The sequence below is a fragment of the Trichinella spiralis genome (genome assembly GCF_000181795.1).
Source record: "Trichinella spiralis strain ISS 195 chromosome Unknown Scfld2, whole genome shotgun sequence".
Classification (NCBI taxonomy): Eukaryota; Metazoa; Nematoda; class Enoplea; order Trichinellida; family Trichinellidae; genus Trichinella; species Trichinella spiralis.
In genome coordinates this window covers 5217991-5238877 of record NW_003526941.1, presented here as the reverse complement: position 1 = coordinate 5238877, position 20887 = coordinate 5217991, and the positions used below count along the sequence as shown (strand labels likewise).

General features: G+C 34.5%; 6 protein-coding genes across 6 annotated transcripts; 2 read left to right on the top strand and 4 right to left on the bottom strand.

Moving 5' to 3' along the window:
- Positions 1 to 821: 821 nt before the first annotated feature.
- On the bottom strand, positions 822 to 4852 carry Tsp_05758b (hypothetical protein; the record flags this gene model as incomplete). The annotated part of the gene is made up of 7 exons (XM_003379985.1): positions 4752 to 4852; positions 3758 to 3868; positions 2740 to 2770; positions 2206 to 2307; positions 1652 to 1753; positions 1234 to 1342; positions 822 to 858 (listed from the first exon to the last, which is right to left on the bottom strand). Coding segments are annotated over exons 1-7 (593 nt in total), but the record flags the coding sequence as incomplete, so codon positions are not given.
- Positions 4853 to 7514: 2662 nt separating this feature from the next.
- Tsp_05759 (conserved hypothetical protein) lies at positions 7515 to 9071 on the bottom strand. Its single transcript, XM_003379984.1, has 4 exons — positions 8851 to 9071; positions 8329 to 8395; positions 7796 to 7840; positions 7515 to 7541 (listed from the first exon to the last, which is right to left on the bottom strand). Exons 1-4 carry the CDS (start codon positions 9069 to 9071, stop codon positions 7515 to 7517), a joined length of 360 nt encoding a protein of 119 aa, XP_003380032.1.
- Positions 9072 to 9381: 310 nt separating this feature from the next.
- Positions 9382 to 10617, top strand: Tsp_05760 (conserved hypothetical protein). Its single transcript, XM_003379983.1, has 2 exons — positions 9382 to 9958; positions 10247 to 10617. The coding sequence occupies exons 1-2, from the start codon at positions 9382 to 9384 to the stop codon at positions 10615 to 10617; spliced, it is 948 nt and encodes a 315-aa protein (XP_003380031.1).
- Positions 10618 to 15555: 4938 nt separating this feature from the next.
- Positions 15556 to 17317, bottom strand: Tsp_05761 (RNA polymerase II-associated protein 3). The gene is made up of 8 exons (XM_003379982.1): positions 17246 to 17317; positions 17062 to 17189; positions 16773 to 16959; positions 16517 to 16716; positions 16345 to 16456; positions 16111 to 16281; positions 15764 to 15797; positions 15556 to 15701 (listed from the first exon to the last, which is right to left on the bottom strand). Exons 1-8 carry the CDS (start codon positions 17315 to 17317, stop codon positions 15556 to 15558), a joined length of 1050 nt encoding a protein of 349 aa, XP_003380030.1.
- A 141-nt stretch (positions 17318 to 17458) lies between these two features.
- Tsp_05762 (guanine nucleotide exchange factor MSS4-like protein) lies at positions 17459 to 17857 on the bottom strand. The gene has a single exon (XM_003379981.1). The coding sequence runs from the start codon at positions 17855 to 17857 to the stop codon at positions 17459 to 17461; it is 399 nt and encodes a 132-aa protein (XP_003380029.1).
- Positions 17858 to 20390: 2533 nt separating this feature from the next.
- Positions 20391 to 20507, top strand: Tsp_05763 (conserved hypothetical protein; the record flags this gene model as incomplete). Its single annotated transcript, XM_003379980.1, has 1 exon — positions 20391 to 20507. A coding segment is annotated over exon 1 (117 nt), but the record flags the coding sequence as incomplete, so codon positions are not given.
- Between the last annotated feature and the right edge of the window lie 380 nt (positions 20508 to 20887).

Below are 20887 nucleotides of genomic sequence, written 5' to 3'. Positions count from 1 at the left end.
GGGGGGGGTTTTTCCCCCCCCCCCCCAAGCAAAATTTTGAAAATTTGAATTTAAAAAAAATATTGCCCCCGGGCTTTTCCCTCCAGGTTTTGCCCGGAGGGCAAAATAAAAAATTTGCATATGCCCTAAGGCTATCCCCCAGGCAATTTATAGCACAATATTTGGCCTAAGGAGGTTTTTATGCAAATATTTAGTCGCCTCAGGGCAATATGCAAATTTTTATATGCCCTCAGGCTACGCCTGGGGCTATGCCTCGGGCAATTTTTTGAAAATTTCGAAATTTTTTGAAATTTAGCCGCAGGCGTCGCCTCAGGCTATGCCCCAGGGCAAATAAAAATTTGCATATTCCCTCAGGCTACGCCCAAAGCATTTTATTGCACAATATTTGCCTTCAGGGGGATATGCAAATTTTTTTTTGCTTTCAGGCTATGCCCAGGGCATTTCCTGAGGTATTTTTTTCGAAAATTTACATAATTAGCACCCGGCTCTTCACTTCTGCAATTCGATACTTACGTCCTTCAATAACCCAATTTCCACTCAGCGTAGAGTAACGCCTCATACTTACCTTTACCTCTACGCTATCGAACTTCAATCCCCTTTACTCTACGATATCATTCTTCTTTATACTTACCTGCACAACTCACCTTTTCATTCTACTCACCTGCACCATACTTACCTTACTGCACAACTTACCTTTTCATTCTACTCACCTGCACCCTACGTTATCGTACTTACCTTCAGTACTTACCTGCAATCCATTTACCTGTACGCACTTTATATCCGCTTCGACTCTACTTACCTGCGTTACTTTATCCACTTACTTTAATGCTACGTACCAGTACTTTACGATCTCTACTGCTGAGAATTTTATATAAATAAAACATGATTCTAAAATTCATTTGAATATAGTTATATACCATATTACAGCCTTATTAGCATAACAGCAGCATAATAAAAAACGATATTCGATGGAGATCATTCAAATGCGGCTCTCGTCTTCACAGTTACGCACTAAAACTTTAAATACAAAACAATTCTTCTACAAAAAATGAAATTCTTCCTTACCTTGCGTGACAAAAAAAACCGTAAGAAACGCTATTTGAGAGTGCCATCGGCTGCGACTAAACAAACATTTTCTGATGACGTAATCCATTGCTATCAAGAACAAAATGCTGGGATACCTGTTCTATTTAACATATTTCATTGCTGTCATAATATAAAATTCCTTCTTACTATTTGTGATAAGTAAAGACACACTGGGACGGGTAGAAAACGGAATTGAAACGCCAGGTGAACACTGGTTGGCATCAGTACGGGCTTCATGAGACGACCTAATCCACAGCTGTAAACAAAAACTACTTACTGATTTGTCATATCACATTGGAAACGCACTCACGAAACATGTATACGTGCACCAGCGCTACTCGACTGTCTCAACGTAATCTGCTAGAATTACAATCATTTTTCTTTCTTACTCTTATGATAAGTGAAACCACACTAGTACCAATGATGAACGTCACTGCGTCAACTTCAACTCAGAGGGCCATCAGAAGAAACATCGAATTCGCTTGATGTTAATGTAATGCTGTAATGGATAAAATGCGCACGCTTTACGTATCCAACTGCAATCAGTAGCAAGTTAAATACTTACGGATGTTTGTGATGCAACATCTAGAACAAACTGATGTGAACATGACCAAACACGGTGTCCAGAGCGAAAGGAAGTTGAAAACAGGTCAGTTAATGATGTTATCTGTCATTATAGATGTTATCTAATTCAATCCATGTAACACTCGCATCTTCCAGCTATCTAATTAATCAAATTCAATACTTACTGATGAACGATACTATTTGTGGTAAGCAAAGGCACACTGGGACGGCTAGGAAACGCCTTTACGTCCATGCGAACACGGGTTGCAAACGGTACAAGCTTCATGGGATGACGTAATCCACAGCTACTATAAACAAAAGCTACTCACTAATTTTTGTGATATCACATTGGTAACGCACTGACAGCAACAAGCACCAATACGTTGTCAGGATTTGTACGAACGCTGCTCGACTGACTCAGCGAAATCTGCTACAATTACAATCAATTCCTTCTTACTTTTATGATAAGTGAAACCACACTAAAAAAACTGGGAAACGTCACTGGACCAAACACTGTACGATGCAACTGCAATCAGGAGTAAATTCAATACTTACGGATGCTTGAGATGCCAAATTTAGAACGAAATGATGTGAACATGACTTATCACGTTGCCCAGAGCAAAAGGAACACCATAAAAACTCAGCTGATGACGTAATCTGTAATTACAGAAGTTACCTAATTCTACCTATATCTAATACGCTTATGGTCTTGCTATCTAATTAAACAAATTCAACACTTACTGTTTTTTGTCATACGTTTTTTGAACGCTAGGTCAGCAACTCCAACAACCACTGTTCAACAGCTTTTACCTGTCTTTACTGATAATAAATTGCATCTGGGCATTTTCAAAATGTAGCAAGGCAAATGTAATATTCAATTCTTAAAAGATTTGAATCAAGAGCACCTAATCTATGATATCACATACATGATAATTTAATATTAATGCTGCAGCTAGAAAAGCAATGTGGCGCTAATGGCACTGCAAACTTCAACCTAAATTTAACAGAAAAATTCAAGTAAAAAGCAAGGCATATTCATCATGATGCATAGTTACCATATTCAGCTAGTTTTCAGATACAGTGTTTCACATTCATTGATATGAATATAAAAATGTCAATTCTGAAAGTAAATTATATCACAAAATGAAAAACAAAGAATTCCATCTTCACAATCTGATGTACCTGAAAGTTAGCAATAACAACAATAGAAAAAAAAAACTCGTCAGTTTCCATTCACCATATAAGTAAAGTAACATGCATAGCATACCACCACCAAAATATCAAATCCAACTTACCAGTTATTCATGGATGGTGTTGAAGAGCGGAATTATAGTTGACCACGTGCTAGACTGATAGCATTGAAGTGAACTGCATAAACTAAAATCGATGTGCTTGGTCAATTGTATAATAAGTAAATTATGCAAATGACTATTTACTTTGCCTCAGGAAGATCAACCTAATTTTCCATCAGTAATAGTGCACTAAAATAAACAATATGAGCAACATTATGAACCGACACGATTAAATTTATTACGTCTCTATTTACACACTTCATATTACTACGTAATAGCGCATTGTTATGCAAATTTTTTCCCTAAAATTACCTAAAAGGAAATATTATTAACCTGAAGCATCGCAGATTACTAAAAATAAACGGAAATGCTATCATTGCGTATTTATGCATGTTGTGCAATTTAGTTGCATGAAAGTACAAGGTGATTCAATAATTTATATTTTATCAATGTTTTTCATCTAATCGAAATTATATGGATAATAAAAAATGGCTTCCACTGAAAATAGTTTCGAAAATAAAATGCGTTTTCAGATTTATAGAAAATTAAACAGTTGTCATGAAATTTTATGATGATAACTGCAACAGAAATTTTATGATATACAATTTATCTCAGCATAGAATTTAACAAAAGCGCAGGGTAGACATCGTGATGGTAAGCGGCTGCACCAGTGGGTTTGCCACTTGACAGCTTATTTACTATTAAAATTTTGCTTAAACTAAACTTTGTTTACACCTTATGATGATTTATAATAAGACTGCAAACTTGGTTGAGCACTGCATCAGCGCGCCACATACAATGTGAGATAAACCTACCTGCAGAAATTAAGTAACTCAACGATTTGCAATGAATTCAGGAAACTTAAGCGGGTGACAATTCTGTATTGCATTTCATGAAAAGAATAAAACAAAAGAATCACGAGTAACCTGGATTTTAGAGGGCGGGCAGCATTTTCAGTTGAAAGCGATCTCTGTTCAGCTTAGTACAATTACGAGCTCAATGATGGGGATCATTAGACAGGAAAGGAGGGCGGGACAGCATAGCAGGAAGGAATGAGGGAGAAGTTAAAGGATGGAGGATGTGGAAGTTGTCATATGCGTCCTTCCACTCAATCTTCACGTACAATATTCAGGCATTGCTTCATTTATCAATACTGACAACATTGATGGGCGTTGAGTTATTTTCTCAATGACAGAAAATAGGTGCATCTGTATAAGTCAGGGCTATTGGCGATACAATGACATAATAGAAACTTTTAGGAGTCATTTCAAAAATGAAGGGAACGTTACTGCCATTCTAAAAGTATCAAAGGTGGTAGTATAAAAGTGTGTTCTCAAGGAAACAGCAGCTTTCCTATGTCATGCTGAAACAAGCATGTGCACGATTTGAGCAGTGACAAGCATTTAGGGGTGCGATTGTTCGACTGCAGTATCCCGGTGACAGACATTTCCGTTAAACAATTGGGCAAGAATGTTACCTTAGCAATAAACATTACAGTGGGCAGTAATGATAATGCGGGAGGGGTTCAACAGCTATGTCAGAGAACTACTTTACAAATGGATTTGTAAGGACTATTGAGAATTATAGCAAAATATACTATTAGTACTATTAAATATTGGCTTGTCCGTAATAAAGTCACGAATATTAGTTGAACATCATTACTGAAGAACAACGCGCTAGTTTCCATTCAAAAAGACTAAAATCAAACAACTACGAAAAGCTCAAAAAGCGCGCATGTTTAGTGCAGTGTGCCAAGAAAAAGAAAGAAAACATTTTATGAAAAAATAGCAAGTATATGAAAATTCATACCTGTCAGCAGACCTGTCAGAGATAACGTCGAATGTAATGTCGAAGGGATAAAGCAAACGTAGAGTCATACATTTTGTAACTGATGTTCGTAGTTTCTCCATATTTTTGTCGAACAATCACAACGTATTTGTTGAACTGAACCATGAAAATGACCAAATAACGCAATGCAGTAAGCAAATAGACCGCCCTTCAGCAGCGAACATTTATACTATAATGCAGGTCTCTCAATAAACAGAAATTTATATAAGGAACATTGTTACCGCATTTGAATAACACACAGTGCACGTAGCAGAATGCCAAGGGCAGTGTTTACCATCACATTTGCATAAAGTTACTCTTCTGACCTAGAAATGCATGTTTGCTTTGAAAGCGTATAACAATGTAATGAGCCAACATCAAAGATTATAGTAATTGCTGAAGAACAACAAAATCCTCAATACGTTACAGATGAAAGTCTCTGTCTATCACAAATAATATTATGGCGTAAATTAAAGAAGTATAAAATGGTGTCTTACGTAAATGGGGCTGCACTGGCACGATAATAATATGTCGCAATATTCAGCAAAACTCCCGTCACATCTGAGGCAGGTGAAGCAACTAATTCTCAGCCGCCTCTTCAGCGCGGAAAGCCTGGGCTTTCCCCGCTCCAGGAAAGAGGAGCGTGCGCTCCGCCTGCTCAAAGAGCAAGGAAGAGTTTGCACTCTCCCTTGTCTATGGGAAGGGAGCTTCACGCTCCAGGATGGTGCCCATTTTTGGTCTCTCCGTCTTCCACCTGCATTAAGTATTTCAATTCCCACTTCAGGCATATTTTCTATTTCGCAGAACTCTTTCATGCCAGACTTTATCTTTCTGTTTGTATTACAGTTATTTGCATAATGCAGCATTAGAAACCGGTTTTTAGTGCGCTAGAACTTTTAGCTGAAGATAAAGTCTAACCTAAGCCATAATATGAGCAGAAAAAATGCAGTGCTAAATTCTACCAATAAGCCAAGGACTATTTGAAAATTTAAAAATGACCTTGACATTTCAAATTCAGTCAAAATATAAACTATCTGAGAAAAAACGCCATAACAAAACAAAATTCACTTAGACAAAACACACCTGCGTATGTTTGAAAATTTTCGTAAGCCATTGATGCAAGTGGTTCAAATGAAGCTAATTTTAAGTGAAAAATTTGCGGGCAAGAGCTTGCTTAGGGTTAACTAAAAGTGCATGTTAGCTACTGCAAAGGTGATTTTCGAAAGACCGTATTTTAATAATAGATAAACAATGCGTTCACGGTGTATTTTATCACACTTAATTGTACGGAAATTTGGCGTTTATTATGTCACCTATTATCTGATTTTGAGAATTCTTCATACAATATGTTGAGAAATTATGCTCAATATCGATTCTCAATTATATTGTTAACTAACTAAAACTTAAAAATAATAAAACTGCCACTTACTGTTAAATTCGTCATCTTCTCATCGTTAATGTTCATTGTCTTTGGATGTTGATTGAAAAATTATTTTTCAGAAATTATTCCAAAAAATAATAATGAATAAAAAGCAAATTTCGTGTTTGGTATTTGATATTGGTCTTCAGTTAATTTTCCAATCAAAACGCACTGCTCTCATACACGGACGGCCTCAAACTAAAATTATGTCAATAAAGCAAACGACTTAACATGCAAATTTTTATTTCATTCGTTTCTGCTGATAAATATGGCTACTGTATATTTTTCATTGCGCTTGATTTACTTAACTAATGCACTCTGTTTGAGGAGAAAATTTAACTGCAGTTTTGCCAATCATATAAACACTTCCCAATACGGACACTGTCATTTCATCTTTATTACTAAGTATAATTTAAATACTAAAAACAATGTAAGAAATAAAATGTATACTCATTTTATATTAAATGCTGACTTGTTGTAAGAAGAGAAAAAAAGTAATGATTAGAAGAAGCAATTCGCATAAAGCGGCAAATTAAACAATCAATGACAGTTATTTGAAAATTCAAAAATGACCTTGACATTTCAAATTCAGTCAGTCAAAATATAAACTATCGGACAAAAAATGCCATAACAAAAAAATTGATTTAGCCAAAACAAACCTCCGCACGTCTTAGGTTGGACTTTGAAAATTCAAAAATGACCTACATAAATGGAACTCACTGCAAAAAAGTAAAAAGATTGCAACAAAATAAACGTTTATGGCTGCACTAATATGATTTTGCTGATGACATTTAAGGTTGCGAATATTGTGTTTGCTGAACGTAATGAAAAGAAGCCGTCGAACTTGTTTACCATAATTTTCATGCAAATTTTCAAGCATGGTCTTGACGTTTGTTTGCTTTTTAGTTATTATAGCTCACCTCTAGCCTAAACTTTCAATATATCTATAAAACTGCATCCAATGCGTATGCATCACACCCGGTTGACTTTGGAAGTATGAAACAACAGAAAACGAAATAATTCACAATTTCGTAAAACTCATGTACACTGTAATTGTCATTGTAAAAAACACATTTTAACATTCTCATTATGGTGATGCATTATCAAATTTGCAAAAATTAACTGAAGAAAACTGAGATTCGGTTTTTGAAAAAAGATGCGATGCATAAAAGGCATTTAATTTGCAACAACTTGTTGAATTATTGAACAGCACAAGTGTTTCTCACAAATATGCATTAGAATATCAAAATTCTCTAGTCCAAATCAGGTACAGTGACTTAAAAGGGATAACGTTCTAATGCTTTCATAAATAAATAAGATCTATATCACATACTGTACTGTACTGTACTGTACTGTAAGAAAGTAAAAAATAAGTAAATGTATTCTAAATTTTGACTACTGTACTTTTTAACATCGCTGACTGAGAAAATCAGGTACAACAATACTTTTCGTTTACATACATAGATATCGAAGGAAATGATAGAGCATTTCCAGTAACGATGACAACAGAAAGTCAATGATCATTTAAATAGTCTAATATGGATTAGGTGTTTACAGCACCAGGATTGCTTCGGCATATATGCATTGCATAAAACCATAGAAATACCACGAATTGTTCACTTCGCTCACTTTCCTCACAAGCCGAACACCGCTATTTTATCATTTAAATATTCTAAAATTCATATTATAATTATGCAAACCAACTGTTACCACTCAAAATATTTTTCCTAACTGCAAATTGCAATGGCCGATATATATTGCAAGAACTAATACATATTACCACTGAATTCTCCAGGACTCACTTCAGAAACATTCTCTAGAATGTCAGATTCAATGCCGAACACTGCTTTCAGTAAAAATACTTTATTCCTTTCAATTTGTAATACATCAGCAACGAACAGTCTTCACTGAAAAGGCAAGAATCCGAACTATTTTCTTTTATTACGTTGCAAATTATTTCTTAAAAGAAGAATATATAGGAATTTTTGAATTTGTTAATGAATAAATACCACGAACAATATTTAATAGCATTCAATTATGCTGTCAATTTTTAAGTTTTGAAATTTAGTAAGCTTCTTTTAATCATATTCTTCCACTGAACAATGCAAAAAAACTTGTACATGCATCAATGACAATTACCTTTTCAATAGTTTTCCATTTGTCACTTTTAAATAATATCGTTGATAATATGTGATTCTCTTGAAATCTAAAATTAATTATTAATAATTTCTTTTTCACATTTTTCAAAATTTTCATTTCACTCACCATACAATTAATTTCATTTCTTATACATATATATGTATGTATTTATTTATATACATACTGCCTCTGGTATATTATTCATTTCTTCTGCACAGCATGATTTCAAATTTCATATTTTTGCTAGTCAGTGAAGGACATTATAGTTTTCAAATACACATTAGATTAAAATAAAAGAAAGTACAAAAAATATTGGAATTTGTTTCGACTCTGAATTACATTCTCTCAACTGGTATAAAAAAAAAAGAATACAAGGATTTTTCCTGAAATTTGAAATATTATGACAACAAAAGTTAATCAACAATTGCACTGCGGAAAAATTTCTGCTTTGCAGGTACTTTTCAAAAATGTGCACAAAATGGTATCAATGAGAAATTCATCAATACAGCACAGAAATTGAACAATTTGCCATATTCCATGATGATGATTATTTGAACATATTTTATTATTTGAATCAATGGCTTAATGTGATTGTAATTGTCAGAGGTTCTTTTTCCTGCGGCTGCAGCACATTTTGTTACACGAATACCACTGTCGCCGGTGTTCTCCTCAAATACAGCGAATATCTGACAACTGTATGCAGGATAATGTGATGCGATGTGAAAAAATGATCGATCCTCCATTGTTTCAAAATTTGCTTTACTATCGATATTCTATTCGCATGTAACCCATTTCCATGTTCACTAAGTACAATAGATAGGAGATGTCGGCGGAAAAGGATGTTCAGCAGATTATTAAATGTAATAAATACTTTGACGATGTTCAGTGGGAAATAAATTTGAAAATGAAATCACAAAGAAGAAAAATAGAATAAGAAACTAAACATAAGAAAGAGAAGAGGAGAGAGGAACATTTGAAATTGGACAAATTGCTTGTGGAACACAGACAGACGCACACACGCTTAGGATAAGCTTAGGAGCTTAGGAGGGTGAAATGATCCGATCGTTCGACAGTGATGCAGATCAAATTCAACGCGTAAACAGATCGATTGGGCGTGGTGGGAACATGGGGTTGGAGTGGTCGGTCCATTGTCAGTGCCCAGTAAGATTGGTGCATATCCCTTGCTTGGCTGTGCACCAGCGGAATCAGAGTGTCGTAGATTCGCCGATAACAACCGTTGACAGTGCCGCCAACAGTGCGGCATTGTTCCTGAATATTGGACACCGGTGTCTTGTCAGGTACAGCCTTCAACCAGCCCTTCGCGTGGTACAAGGCCGCAGTCATCGACGCGACGCGATCTTGATTCGCTCGCATGTGCTTCAACAGCGCCTGTTTCACTTCCTTCTCACAGTTGACGTCACGTTGGTCGACCGGAACCGACCAGCTCAGTTCGCAGCAAACAGTCACCATGTCGTTGATCGAAATCCACCGGCTCAATTCGTGACGAATATCGTCGACCACTTCGACCACTTTGGCAGCGGTCGATTCGAAAATACACGTGATGTAGTTGGTCTCGGAAATGCCAGGCGCCCTTGGCGAGCTGTACAGCAAAGGCAACTGGGAAGGCACCGTCAACACGGCGATGCGTTGCAATTTTCCGGCTTGCAGTTGCAGCCGCTGTTCTGCAACGTACGATTCAGCTGCTTCCGGTGACGCCAACACCACCGACCCCTCTTCCACTTCGTCCCTGCTAGCATCATCCACCACTTTGCGACTCTTCTTTCTCCACTTTTGCCTCCGTTTCGGCTTGCAACGCCCTCGAATGTCGACACCGTTCACCAACAACGCCCACAAATCTTCCGGTTCCACACCCTCCGGTAGACCGTAGTGGGTGGCGAAAAAATATATGCAATTGAAGATGAATTTGAAACAAATCAAAAGCCAAAGCAGCACCGTCGCGCACGCTTCTTCTTTTCCCATGCCCAGCTTGAACGTCGACGACTCTTTGTTCTTGTTCCACAAGGGGATGTCGAATTGGCGCCGTTGTTTCGACTCCTGTTCCACGTGGCAATAACATTGACAACAGCATCTGCACAGTGTCGACGATGCCTTGGATCGACGCTTCCTCGACAAGCAGCCGCTGGATCCGCTGCTTCCGCTGCTGTACCGTATGCGAATTGTCTTCCAACGATGACGTGGCATTTTTTCCTTTCCCCTTATGCTGATGAAATGAACAAATCTTCTCCCTTTCTCACTCTCACTGCTTCACTTCTTTTTTTTTACAATTAGCCCAATAATAAAACTGCTGATGTTGTTGTTACTGTTGTTGTTCAATTTTCCAATCTGCCGCCACAAATCCAACTACACCATCGTCGAGATGTTCTTACTGCCCGATGGAACTTGTTCAGGGCTTCAAGAAAAAACAAAAAAGCTTGAATTATCATAAAACTTGAAATAAAAAAAGAATTTCCATCAAAAAACAAGATCACATTAATCAACGAGTAAAATGCAAATAATAAATGCAAATCTAGCTCGGACGAACGCGAACAACGAACGTAATCGCGTGAGATCAATCAATACTGGTGGGCTTTAGGCGTTCGCTCAACGCAAACAATGCGCGCGCAATTTGACGTAATCAACTTTTGCATACATTTCAAAAATACACACCTCAAAAGCCAGACCGAACTAAAACAAACATATCCAATTGAAACTACTACCACCACTACTACTACTACTGTCACTACTTCTTGTAATACTAGTAACAATAATAATAATAATAGAAAACTAGTTGATTTAAATATATTAATAATAATAACAATGACAATTATGAAAAAAGTTTCTTTTTGACAAAAAGAAAGCGATACAAACCACCACGTAATTGCGATGCAATGGAATATAAATGGTGAAAAGCGCAAGTTTGAAACAGTGGAAAATGATCGATTGATTACAAGCGACGACGGCTTCCTTTGCATTCGACTTCTTGTTTTTCAGGTAAAGAGAATTTGAATGCAGGTCGTGTAGTCGTAATTTCCCCCTGAGGAACTGCACAGGCTGCATCAACCGACCGTCAAGCAACAAAGCAAAAACTTACAATAAATTGTTCTTCTCCTCATGCACGTACGTGCCAGTATATGTATACATATACGTATATCTATTAGCGGCATTCTTGTTGCGTCATTTGAAAATGGAAAATTACTGTACAACACATAATGTATGCCCAAAAAGTATAATAAAAGTGATAAAAAAAAGAAATAATGGTCAACGGTGAAATTGAAGCGAGCGAGTCGATTTCTGGCTAATGGAATGTGAGCTAATAATTTCGTCGGTAGACTTGATTTCGATCAATAGACCCCAAACGTAACGACATATATCAGTCGGCCAATATAAAATTCACCTCAAATTAGTGATATTCAAGGTAGATTTTTGTTTTTGTACTGTAATTATGTCAATGAACAACAACAACAGAACATGACCGTGATAGAAAATGTTACAAAAAATTTCAAAAGTTCAAAGTTTGTTACAAAAAATATTTGAAGCAGAAAAACAATTACTTAAAAGATAAGTTTGACAGAATGACAAAATTTTGCATGAGAAGCATCATCATCATCATCATGATTATCATCAAGAAAGAAAAGCTGAATCGAATCAATCGATCGATCGATCAGACAATATTTCAGGGTAAGAATGAAAAAAGAAAAACCAATTTTCATTGATATCAATGTCACAGAAATTGCTAACAAAAAGAAAAATAAATTAAGCGTTCAAATGAGAAAATGCACGAAAACAAATAAATCTACGCACCAGAGACTGTCACATTGTCGCAATTGGGTGGTAAATAAAAAAAATTACCAAAACGTGCATCCAGGTTGAATTTAAAAAAAACCTGTACACTGTTATAAAAATTTTGTCAAGCTGTGCAATGAAATTGAAATTTGAAAAATGTACTTTTTTCATAATCAAAATAATAAGCCGACTCAACTCGACCATAGGCAAACAATAAAACGATGCATAAATTTAGAAAAAAACATTCCATAAAACTTGTCGAAAGAAGAAAAAACAAAACCAATTACCCTTTTGGAAGAATATGAAATTGAAATTCATTTTTTTTGACAGAAATTAATAACTGAACAAACTGGAACAAATGATGAATGACAAAAATCTTGTTTCAAACAAAGTTCAACAAAAAGCCTATTACTAAATAATTATCAAATGCATATAATGTGATTAATTTAATAATCGTGTTTAAAATTGCTCAACGAAAAACGAGAAAAAATAGCTTCAAAAGTTAAATTGAAAAGGAGAAAAAGCATGCGTGGAAAACTTTTACCAAAAATGTAACTTCTATTTAAAAATAGGTTGAACATTTTCGACAATATTCAACGGTATACAAACAGGTCCAAGCAAAAATGTCTGCCTGAAGAACAGACCATTTTACAAATGTATGCGATTGATTATGAAAACAGATAAAGTTTGTCCATTTCAACAGAAAAAAAACAATATAATAATAATAATAATACAAATAAGCCGCCCTTTCCCACGTTTATAATTGGAATAATTTCAATATTCACGTGCAAATAATGCTGCTGCTCAAGAATATGACAACAACGTTAAAGTGAAGAACATAAATGGCAAAGAGAAATCAACAACCACAACAACAAAAAGATTGACCACTTTTTATAAATGATAAAAGAAGAGAAAAATGCACAAACACACACACACGACGTCGCAATCGAACCATCAAGCAAGCAAGCAAGCAAGTATGCATGCATGCAGGCAAGCAATAAAGCCATCTGGATAGAATGAGAGTTTTCATCATCGATTTTCCAAAACACCGCTAGCACAGCTGCTGCTTTTTGCATGGTTGTCGTCAACGACGGCAATCACCGTTCAAAAAAGATCGCCCACTGAGCATAAGAATAAAACATAACATTTTCCAAACCACCAATCAATCAATCAACCAATCACAAAAGGCAAGTAATAAAAAGAGCTTGTTCGGCTAGTTTTCTTTATAGTGAAAAATTGCAGTGCGATCATCAATGGAAATTTTTTCTATTGGAAAAGAAGCTTCTAATATTTGGATGTTAGCTTCAAGAATGAACCAATCAATTGCACGTTGCAATCTATGATCGTCTGTAAAACCGGACGTGCTCACGTGCATGCCTTTTGACGGTGGTAATTTGCATGAATAGCAGTAGCACAACTTTTGTAGCTAGCTCAGAACTAGCAATCAAAGAAAGCAAAAAAAGGCACATGCACAAGCAGCACATCATTTCCAGCATGCTTCATTTCGAACAACCAACAAGCACGTTGGAATAGGAAAGATGGCAATAAAAACAGCAGCAAACGATAATAATGAACGGGAACACCGCAGATAATTAATTTCAACATTTTGCAATCTCAACAGCATCATCATATATCAAACATACCTTGAAAAGCGGACAAATAATGCATTATCATTTTCTACAACAAAAATTCAAACAATGAACAAACAAGACCAAAGCGCTGCTGCATTCATTCACTGATACTCTTGACAAAGGGTAGATGCTTTCAGCAAAACAAAAAATAAATAAATAATAAGTGTTGCAAATGCAAAGCGAAACACGCAATTTGATGATAATTAAAATTGGAAAATATAATAAATCGCATATACCTGAATATTCAAATCGATTAACAGGAAATAATTTGAAATTATTTGCAAAGAGAGGTAAAGAGTAGTGTTGCAGTGTGAGAACAAAAAAAAGAGAGAGAGGAAGAGAGTGAACGCTTTTCACAAAGAGTAAAATTTCCCATCTATGCAACTTATTCATTTCAAAGCAACTCTGATCGATTATTGGTCGGTAAAAATTTTTCCACGCATAAAGCAAGAAAACAACGATGCAAAAAGTGACAGAGTAATGCATTCACAACAAACCCCCCCTCCCTCCCCCTTTAGTCTCCCTCCCTCACTCTCTCTCTTTGCTAAATTAAATATACGCACACACGCAACTGCATCGCTTTTCAAACATTGCAACTAAAAAATGGATAATCTATCAATTGTTGCATATGCTAATCAAATGACCATTTTCACACTATCATTTATTTGAAATTTAAATTTAAAACAAACAAACAAACACGCAAAGATTAATTTCAAAAATGAAAAGCATTTTAGAATGTTTACCACCAGATCGATCGTGTATGCATTCTGCTTATCTGCTATCTATTTTCTTTCATTTCACCGTGTTGGATAAAATTTCCTGTATTATTTTTAAATAATAAATTAAACCAAAATTCCCATTAACAGCCTATGTTGTTCGGTTTGAAAATCACATTTTCAATGAAGAGTGGTATTGTGTTAATCAAATTTCCGCAGCATGAAAGCAAGATGCAGCAATTCAAATACAATTTGCTATACACAAACAACTCTGTCGGACTTCTCAGTGAGTAAAAGAAGTTTACAATTTCACCTACGCTCGCCTATGCACAACTTCTACACGTCAGTGTAGACATTTGGAATTGAAAATTTAAATAAAATAGAAAAGCATTTAAAAGTGATTAATGCTCGACATTGCGAAAAGCTTATTCTTCAACTTTGAAGAAAAGTAACAATAAACCTTCGCGTAATGGATGAAAATTGAAGGCAAACAAGCAGCTTGATATTTTCAAAATGGAACAAGGTTTTTCAAACATGCAAACAAAACGCGGTCAAAAGAATTACCATGCAAATCAAAGAACAAAATTTGCTTACTTTGATAATATTATATATATATATATATAATAGCAGTCGGCAAGTTGCAAAAGAACCAGAACTTGGAAGATGCATACATTTATCTATTTGTAGTACTACAACAAGTGCCATTGAAACCGAAAGCAAAACTTCCCAATTTCGACAATGTCGTCAAGAGAAAGATGCTGTAGATGGCGTGCTCTTATGCTTGATCAAATAATCAAAACGGCCAACATTTAATAAGCTTAATGATATAGTCAAGTTTATGTAAAAAATAAAATCAATCTTTCTTGTGCCAAGCAATAAATAACAAAAAAATCATCAAAAATATTTATATACAGACCTACCTACATACACATTTATTTATATATCGAATAACATCTTTCAAATGTTTGTTTTTAAAAAAAGATATTAATAAACAATTTATCTATCATTATTACAGTATGGCGCTTGTTATGAATGAATTTGAAACATTACTTTGAAATTTTCAGAAAAGACGTCAAGAATAGCAAACAACAACTACTTCACTGGAAACTTTCAACGTTTGCTTCTTCTTCATTGTCATTCTTATTAATCGCCGTCTCTATGTGTTTTTTGAACAAGTCATCCCAACTCTGCGCCTGATCTTTCGAACAAACATGCTTCGCTTTATCAAGTACAGTTTTCAAATCTGTAAATAAAAAAATTTTTAATTGTAAATTCAAAAAATATCACCTTACATATAATTTACACGCCACGTATTTTTTACATTCAAAACCATGTTCTCCTGTTCTTCAAAATTTTAATATTTTAGTAATTATAAAATTTAAAAATTATTAAGATATTAAAAATTTTTATTTTAATATCGGTTTGGTTATTTAGTAATATAATACAACTGAAAGGTTCTAATCTGTTTCGACCAGTGGACATGATTATTCAGCTGTGTATTGGATGAAAACAAAAATATGTAATATATATAGTTTACATTAAATACAGTAACCGTATATAAAAGGACAATAGATGGTTTAAAAAAATTAATCAGAAAGTAATATAAAAATGAAATTCTTACAAATAAAATCCGCACGACTGAGAAAAAGAACCACAATGTCGAAGCGTTTTGCTTTTCCAATCAATTCCAGCCGTTCCATACAGGAAATTGAGCACTGCGGTTCAGAATTCACTTTGATCATGAAAGCTTTCAATAAGTTTGCAACAAATTCACCGTCTAGGAATTCGCCAAGCAAATTTGAAAAACAATCACACGGTATGTTCTAAACAAAATGTAAAATCACTATTATTTTTTTCATTAAAAAAAATTATTCAAATCTTCTGACCAAAATATAATCAGCTAATGCCAAAGGTTCTTCTTTGATCGATATCCAGTCGGCGCGTAATTCAGCATAGCATTTGGGAATTCGAGTGATCTTGATGCTAGCATTTAGTTTACTTGAAAAATAAAAAACAAATTTCTTTTACACAAATTGATAGAAACAAATTTTAACTTACTAATCACTGATTTTTTGTTCCGATTGTTTTGTTACATTCGATTCATCAGAGAGTGCAGGTTGTTGAGAATTAAACTGCGATTTTTTCACAGCGTCGCGAACTATTATCACTTTCAATGGCTTCTGGTATTCTTTTTCATCTGGATTTTCAACAGGATATACTAATAAAGGATCATTTTCCGCCGGCTTTACTTTCGAAATCTGAACTTTCGTAATGATATTGTAAAAGGCATTTACCATAAAATTAAAACAGTTACAATTTCTTCAAGCTCTTTTTTCGCTATGTCATTATTCGGATCCAACGTAAGTACATGCTGAAAATCTTCAACAGCATCGTCAAAATTATTCAAACCTTTCGAAGCCATCCCACGTCTGTACAGCGCTTTCACATATGTAGAATCAAATGTCAGCGCTTTGCTACAGTCTGCGTAAGCTTCAGCATAACTGCGTAATCAAAAATGAACTTTTTACACAATTCATTAATAAAACAAAATTAACTAAGGCTACTGATAATAAGTTGGACATTTAAATCAACAGTGGGCATACTTTTTCAACTTCAAGTATGCCATAGCGCGATTGCAGTAAACGACAGGTCGAAACGGATCGGCCGATATAGATCTACTATAACACATGATTGCTTTTTCGTAGTCTTTCTTCACGTAAAAACTGTTTCCCTTCAAAATACACACATGATGAAATTAATTTCTAAAAAATAAAATGGAAAATTTACCGATTCTTTTTCAAAAAGTGCTTTTTGAGCATCTTTTTCAGAAATATCTTTCCTTTCCTTTCTAACGAGCATAACTAAATTCACATTACTGCAGTATAAAGAGAAAAAAATTCCAAAAAAAAACTGCCGAACACTCTACGTCAAAGTATATTTAAAAAATAAAAACAAAAGCAACGCGTGCAATCATTTAATTCAGAAATGCAAATGAATTAATTATTCAACGACAACACGCTGTACAGCGACATAACTCAGCTTGGTAGTCAAGTCGTGAAAACCAAGTGGACCAATTTCACAAGCCGCACACAGCAAATATTGCACACCATTCGAATTTCGACTAAAACCAATATTCTCAAAGTCATAAATATCATCAACGCGGACAAATTCAGTGAATGTCTTCATGTCAACAGTTCCATCAGCTTTCAACGATAACTCGGGCAATTCTTTTTCTACTGTAACCTGCTCGCCGTGGTTCTCACGCAAAATAATACAAGAACATTTTGGACAAGATAAAGATAATTTCTTGCCGTTGTTGTCGTTGCTGCTACTCGCCTTCTCTGTAGATGGACCAACATCACTGCTCGGATTTGAAATCTGATTCCGCGGTAGGTCCATTATTGTCCGACAGTAGGTCGGGAATTTTGAAAACTTCTTCGTTCAAAAGTTGACTGTCGTTAACTTGAACGTTCACTAACTGAACGCTGATTTGCTTCAAGTGCTTAACCAGACGATCTTTGAGCAACAATTCTTTATAAAGCACTCTAACGCGATGCACTTGTTCTTCTGGACTGCAATCAACACCGCGAAAACAGAGACGAATATCTTTACGAAGCTGTTGCAATTCGCCAATAAGTTCTTCAATTCGTTGAGGTGCTTCGTTGGAATTTTTGTCACTTTAATATAAACTTCAGCAAATTATTTCATGACTACAGAATGTACATCGCACCGCTTACCATCGAATTAATGCGCAAAGTCGGTTTGTAAGAGTAACTGGAACAAAATCACTTTGGCATGCGTCTAATACCATGTGACACAAATGACATATAAATTTCAGAAAAATATACACATTCGAAAAATAGAAAGATCAGCTATTTTCAAACAAAGCAAAATTTAATTACTAGAATTACAGTATTATACAAAAATCAAAACAAATGCAGGAACAAATAGACAGACGCAAGGTGTTATAAAAAAAACATAAATACAGAAATTATTACGGATAATTAGAAATTTATATTTCATAAAGTGTTTTAAAATTATTTTCAAATGTATTGGAATTCAATGAAAATAAACGACTGCCTAACCACAGTAAGCTGCAAATTCTTAAGCAATCTTAAATTTCACGGAAAACTTATTAAAAGCTATTAATAATTGTAATACAAATACAAATTTATATTTCAAAGATTCCTAGCTCGGTGGATAAGCAAAAATTAGCGAAGCGCTTTTTTATTGTACAAATGAGCTAAATACATATGTACATTGTACAGATAATTAGGAAGTTCATAATTTAATGGTATTTTCATAAAACGGCAGACATAAAAAAGTCCATTTGGCATAAAGAAAAGTGCGAACGAAAAATTGAAATTGAAAAAAAACTGATAATTTTCAGTAATAGCGACTGTGATTGAGGATTATTTTCTGTTGAATAACTTCAAAAATTTTATCAGACATGCGTAGGGATCAGCGTTATCTGTAGTTTACTTGTTTTTGTCAGCACTCGCTCTCGATCTGGCGGGAACTTTTCTTTCATCAATTTAGCCATTTTCAGTTATTTCTGAATTTCTAAACGCTCATTCTTGATTAAATTAGTCGTTGATAGTGAAGTCATTTTCTGAAAATCATTTGAAATAATTCTGATATAACGGAGCAGCTTGTTGTACATAAATCTTCATTGTGCTTATTATGGCAGCGTAAAATTAGAATGCGTCTCACAGAAGAATTTTCACTGCACCTAAACCCATTTCCAACGTTCCATTATGCAAATAAGAACATATCAAAATTGCCGTATTGTCACTAATGGTGCACTTGTGTTGTTCGACTTACGTAGCAAGTCCGTTTTAATCACTAAAAAATATTACATTTTTCTATTTGTGTTACCTTATGTTAAAATTTTATACATTCTAATCTTAAACGTTATTTTTAATTAAGGATTATGTAATTTTTATATTTCAAAATTCAATTCAACGTTCATTGTACGATAAGGTGGTCAGTTATTGTTTAATGTTTTGCATTTTTCTAGATATGAAGAGTGAAATGAAAAAAGTGCAAACAAATTGAAGAGAACGCAATCGAAACGAACCATAACAAAAGATAATAATTCAACAGGTATATACGGTTCCCCGTGCATCCCAATATTGTAAGTTTGGAATAGTGATGCTTCAGTAGGATGAAGTTATGCTTTAGTTTATTTTTAATTTATTTAAGTTTCTGATAAGATGCAAATCAGCTATATTACGGTAAAATTTTACTTTTCGTTATTTGTATTGCAGTAAAGATTTATTTACAGAAAAATGTTTTTGTCACACTTTTTAACCAGTGGTTTGTAATGAAAGATCGGTTTTGTTTCTTTATTAGGCATAGCATAATCGATTGAAAATGAAAATTACACATTAGCTAGGCAAGCTTTTATTTGAAAAGCTTTCACTTGAAAGCATCTTTTTTCCTCATAATATTTAACTTCATTTTTACTTCATGGTTTTTCTTTTCAAAACATTTTTGTTTTGACTAACTCAATGTTTTTGTTTTGGTATTTCTTTGTCAGATAGTTTATATTTTGACTGAATTTTAAATGTTAAGGTCATTTTTGAATTTTCCAATCGTTCTCATTGGTTGAATTTGATAGTGCATCTCTATTTCTTTTCAAATCATTTCAAATAATTTTCACTCACTGTACAGAAGTTGCTACAGTTGCAATGCGCTGTGTATGAATTTTCGTCGTTCGTATTATACTAGTGTCACCTTACAATTCATCATTGAGAACTGAATGGTATTTGGTTTTTCTACTTATATTACATTTTTTTCGAAGCTGAGAATAATCATTTTCATAAAGACACTTTTACTTGCTCTGTTATAATATTCTATTTTCCAGTTGTTAAGTTTACAGTGTGATAATGAGAATATTTTCGATTTAACCATTATAATTTTTACAGATATGAATATCGAAGTGAAGAAAACCGTAAATGCAGAGGAGACGAAGCTGAACGCGGACAACACGAAGCAGAACAATAGACGAGAACAGTATGTGCGGTTTCTTGTTGGTTTAGATTCTGTAAGACTGGGTTAGGGATAATTCGAAAGGGCGAAGTTATTCCTATGCTAAATTAAGCGACTTAAGCTTGTTATATGTAAGATGTAAGTAAGATATTTTTCACTGCGAAATTCCATTTTTTGATTTTTATATTACGTTGAGACTAGGTAAGAATTCATCTATGGAAAGTATTTCTACCACCCTTAACCAATTTTAATACTGTGAGCTTTCTGTCTGTTCATTAAGCACATAAAGAACCATCGAAAATCATCTTTTCTTTACTTAAACAAGCTTTCACTTGCAAGCGATTTACTGGAAAGCGTCTTTTTATATAAGAAATCAACTTTCATTTATGTAGGCCATTTTGAATTTTCAAACCTGAAATTCAAACAAGCGAAGGC

Coding starts and splice junctions, on each gene's coding strand:
- Tsp_05759 (XM_003379984.1), bottom strand. CDS start 9,071: ATGGAGGATCGATCATTTTTTCACATCGCATCACATTATCCTGCATAC. Junction 7,841..8,328: donor AATGGAAAACTATTGAAAAG/GTAATTGTCATT, acceptor ATGATAAAATAG/CGGTGTTCGGCTTGTGAGGA. Junction 7,542..7,795: donor AGCGAAGTGAACAATTCGTG/GTATTTCTATGG, acceptor ACTTTCTTACAG/TACAGTACAGTACAGTACAG.
- Tsp_05760 (XM_003379983.1), top strand. CDS start 9,382: ATGATCCGATCGTTCGACAGTGATGCAGATCAAATTCAACGCGTAAAC. Junction 9,959..10,246: donor AAGGCAACTGGGAAGGCACC/GTCAACACGGCG, acceptor ATGCAATTGAAG/ATGAATTTGAAACAAATCAA.
- Tsp_05761 (XM_003379982.1), bottom strand. CDS start 17,317: ATGCTCGTTAGAAAGGAAAGGAAAGATATTTCTGAAAAAGATGCTCAA. Junction 16,717..16,772: donor AAAAAGAGCTTGAAGAAATT/GTAACTGTTTTA, acceptor ACGAAAGTTCAG/ATTTCGAAAGTAAAGCCGGC. Junction 16,457..16,516: donor GAACAAAAAATCAGTGATTA/GTAAGTTAAAAT, acceptor TTATTTTTCAAG/TAAACTAAATGCTAGCATCA.
- Tsp_05762 (XM_003379981.1), bottom strand. CDS start 17,857: ATGGACCTACCGCGGAATCAGATTTCAAATCCGAGCAGTGATGTTGGT.